We start from the raw sequence: 3,307 nt of genomic DNA on the forward strand, positions 1-3,307 counted from the left end.
AATCTAATTTCACAGAGATTTCTAATTTAACTGTAATTTGTGTCTTACCTTGGAATACTGCAGATGAACAGTTACATACAGTTTAATGCTGACAAGTGTATCACTTCCAACCACCATCTCATAAATGCATTAAGCTATGATGTGACTTAGTTTTCATTAAGCTGCACAACTACTTTCACACAAAGGTCAAGTTACACATGCAATTGCACTGTACTACTTTGAATTAGAAGCAGGGGTGCTCTGAACCAATGCTTCAAATGAATGGCATTCACTAAGAATTCCTCATTTTCACGTTGTTTCACTAGTTCAAAAAAAGTTTTGGTCACTATCAGCCAAATCTTATTTCTGAGTTGCACAGAATAAAGTTCATTAGGTAGCCATTGGAATCCTTCCAGGACAGAAGTCACTTTAAAGCAAAGATGCATATAAGCAAGGCAGTACAGTGCTTCAATTAAAGGGATGGATGCATTTAAGTGATGTAGAATTCAGTCACCACATCCATGCTCATTTTCAGTACCTGCTAGATACTTCACTTCTGATGGAGAATTCCAAGAAAGTAGGGAAAAAAAAAAAAAGCAAAAGTGAAGATAAGTTCAAGATCTCAAGTCAGTCTGGCAGCTACAGAACTAAGCATCAAAACCCACTGCCTGCTCTCTTTGTTAAAACACTTGAAAAAACCCACTTAGCCGTACAGCTTGCTCAGTTATTTTCCAGCGGACAAAAAGCTGCTAAGGAACGTGACTGTCCTCACATTCAGGTTACTCCTCAGTTTTGGCAGGTTTTTTGTTTGATGATACAAGAACTGTCTCCTTCCAAGCTGCTTGTATCAAGTTCCATCCACAGCACACCAGAGGAACACTCCACTATCTTGGGAATCAGTCACTTAAACTCAGGGTAAACCAGGCATTCAACCTAATTCCGATTTACACGCTGTCCTCACTGCCTCCACCACCACACATCCTTAACAAGATCTTCTCTATAAGTAACACCATAAATAACAGCAAATCAGTGAAGTAAGCATTAGATATTTAGGTAGCCTGCACAACAAGTGTTAAGACTACGTAATTCGCATGTTGCAAGACTGAATTATGCAATTAAAGCAATACTGTTAGATTTACAAAAGCTTAGCTTTAGTTCCAGTGACACATAGGAAACAATCATTTCAGAAGCGTTGTTTCATTGTATCAGCTAAGCTTACAGCAGTGAGGAGCAAAACTAAGCTACTGAGCTGATCACAAGCTATACGACACCACACAGATTACCTTCTGCCATCCAGTAGAACAGGTGAAAGAAATGGAAGAAAAACAACGTTATTCTGCTGAAGAATTTCTATTCAACATTTCAAAGCTCACTCTAGTTTATAGGTATTCTCATCCTACCTTCTTGCCAGCACCAACATTTGCCTTGGCTGTGCCCCTGACTTTCTTCATTCTGTTCTTGCGCTCTTTCCGCTGCTTCCTAGAAGTCTTCTTCTTTTCATACAAGCCATGCTATTGAAAAAACAGATAAGGTTGCATTTAACATTTTGTCACTGATGATAATCCTGAATTTAAGTTCTACTGTTTCTGGATCCTTCAAATATAGTTTAAATTTGGAACACTAGCTAAGCAGTGAGACAAGTTCACAAACTAATGAATGATTCAACACAGAACATAAGCACTAAAGCCGCTTATGGACCAGCCCCACCTCTCGTGCTTCCTCAGGGCCTTTAGTAGTCGTTAGCTATAGGTTAGGTATCTGTTACTGCTGAACAGCACTGGCAACATCAGTTTTGCCTTCCCACTTTCTCTGCAATATACATTAAAAAAACTTAACCTCTTTCACAAATACAAAAGCTAACCTAATGCTATTTTAATATAACACTATTCTTACATAGCTCCTGGAGTACACTAACAGTACTTTCACAAAACTTTAGCTCTTACCTATACAAATGACTAAATACTCCAAAGCCATGCCAATTTCTTTCAAGTTACCAGAAAATGACCTACCCTGGCAAGCCTGTGCTTTGGTTCATTTTTCTTTGCATAGTCCAGGGAATCATAGATCATGCCAAAACCTGTTGTCTTGCCACCACCAAAGTGAGTTCTGAAGCCAAAGACGAAAATCACATCAGGGGTTGTCTTGTACATTTTTGCCAACTTTTCCCTGATTTCTGTTTTAGGGACTGTAGCCTTCCCAGGGTGAAGAACATCAATCACCTAAAAAAGAATTTTTACAAGTTGTATATAAGGTCAAAATTCAGTAAAACAGCCAGGTCCCACGGTGAGCTTAAAGCTTACACTAACCCAACTTAGCAGTATAAGGTATCATTAATCTAACATAAAAATGTTCTTAAGTTTCTTACTTCATAGAATCATTGAGGTTGGAAAAAACTTTTAAGATCATCAAGCCCAACCATTAGCCTAGCAATGCCAGGTCCACCACTAAACCATGTCCCTAGGCACCATATCCACATAGCTTCTGATCACCCACAAGGTTGGTGACTCCACCACTTCCCTGGGCATCCTGTTCCAACACTTGACAAACGCTTTAATGAAGGAATTCCTCCTAATATCCATTCTAAACCTTCTGTCATGTAACTTCAAATGACAAAACAGCTCACTACTCCAGCATGAACATTCACCTTCAGCATGCACCATCACATTTAAACCTATAAACTCTTACAATAAGAACTTGTGGTTTTAATCAAGGCTTCTGACTTATAGCAGCTAAAAAACACTTACAGCCCAGAACCCCCAGATAAATAATTAAAGACAAACTTCTACATTGTTTTACCATCTGCTTGCGCTGAAGAAGTCTGTTTGTCATGAACTTCCTGGTTCTGATGGTCACTGTGTCGTTCTGCAAGAGAAGATCCAGAGTAAAACAAAACAATAACTACACTTGCAATTCAAACTTAATAAATACTTAAATAGCACATAGTACCCCAGCAGCCAGCAGTCCCACAGTGAACTCACAACCCAACTGGATTAGTCCTGGGCTATGGAAAACATCTTCAAGAAATTCACTGAAAAACAGACGCATCCTCAGTGTCCAAACCACACAGAAACATTCCAACCTCTGCCACTGGAGAAGAGTGGAGCAGCGTGGGTTACAATCCCAAGCACAACAACAGTACTGCACAGCTTTCCTTCACAAACCTATAGGCTAACGCTTCTATAATTTAGGGACCTTTTAGAAAAACCTATGCCTTATCGCATCCTTAGTGCGCTCACGTATTAACAGCTCTAAGACTAATACCGGCCCAGGATTTACGGCGTCACTTTAACTCCTTAGGAAAAAGACGGTGTTTCGCTACCACCAAACC

The 3,307-nt window shown here is 39.6% G+C and overlaps 1 protein-coding gene across 2 annotated transcripts in view; it reads right to left on the bottom strand.

Moving 5' to 3' along the window:
• RPS24 (ribosomal protein S24) overlaps positions 1-2,837 on the bottom strand; it is a 4,550-nt gene extending 1,713 nt beyond the window's left edge. The window contains exons 1-4 of one of the 2 annotated variants that reach the window (XM_009872969.1): positions 2,776-2,837; positions 1,989-2,198; positions 1,380-1,490; positions 897-1,265 (exon numbers count right to left, since the gene is read on the bottom strand). In XM_009872969.1, the coding sequence (XP_009871271.1) occupies positions 1,233-1,265; positions 1,380-1,490; positions 1,989-2,198; positions 2,776-2,808 (387 nt within the window). In that variant the 5' untranslated portion in view covers positions 2,809-2,837 and the 3' untranslated portion in view covers positions 897-1,232. Of the gene's footprint in view, positions 1-896; positions 1,266-1,379; positions 1,491-1,988; positions 2,199-2,775 lie in introns of those variants that run through there. The other variant, XM_009872977.1, reaches the window with a different exon arrangement.
• Between the last annotated feature and the right edge of the window lie 470 nt (positions 2,838-3,307).

The sequence above is a fragment of the Apaloderma vittatum genome, unplaced genomic scaffold (assembly GCF_000703405.1).
Source record: "Apaloderma vittatum isolate BGI_N311 unplaced genomic scaffold, ASM70340v1 scaffold1830, whole genome shotgun sequence".
Classification (NCBI taxonomy): domain Eukaryota; kingdom Metazoa; phylum Chordata; class Aves; order Trogoniformes; family Trogonidae; genus Apaloderma; species Apaloderma vittatum.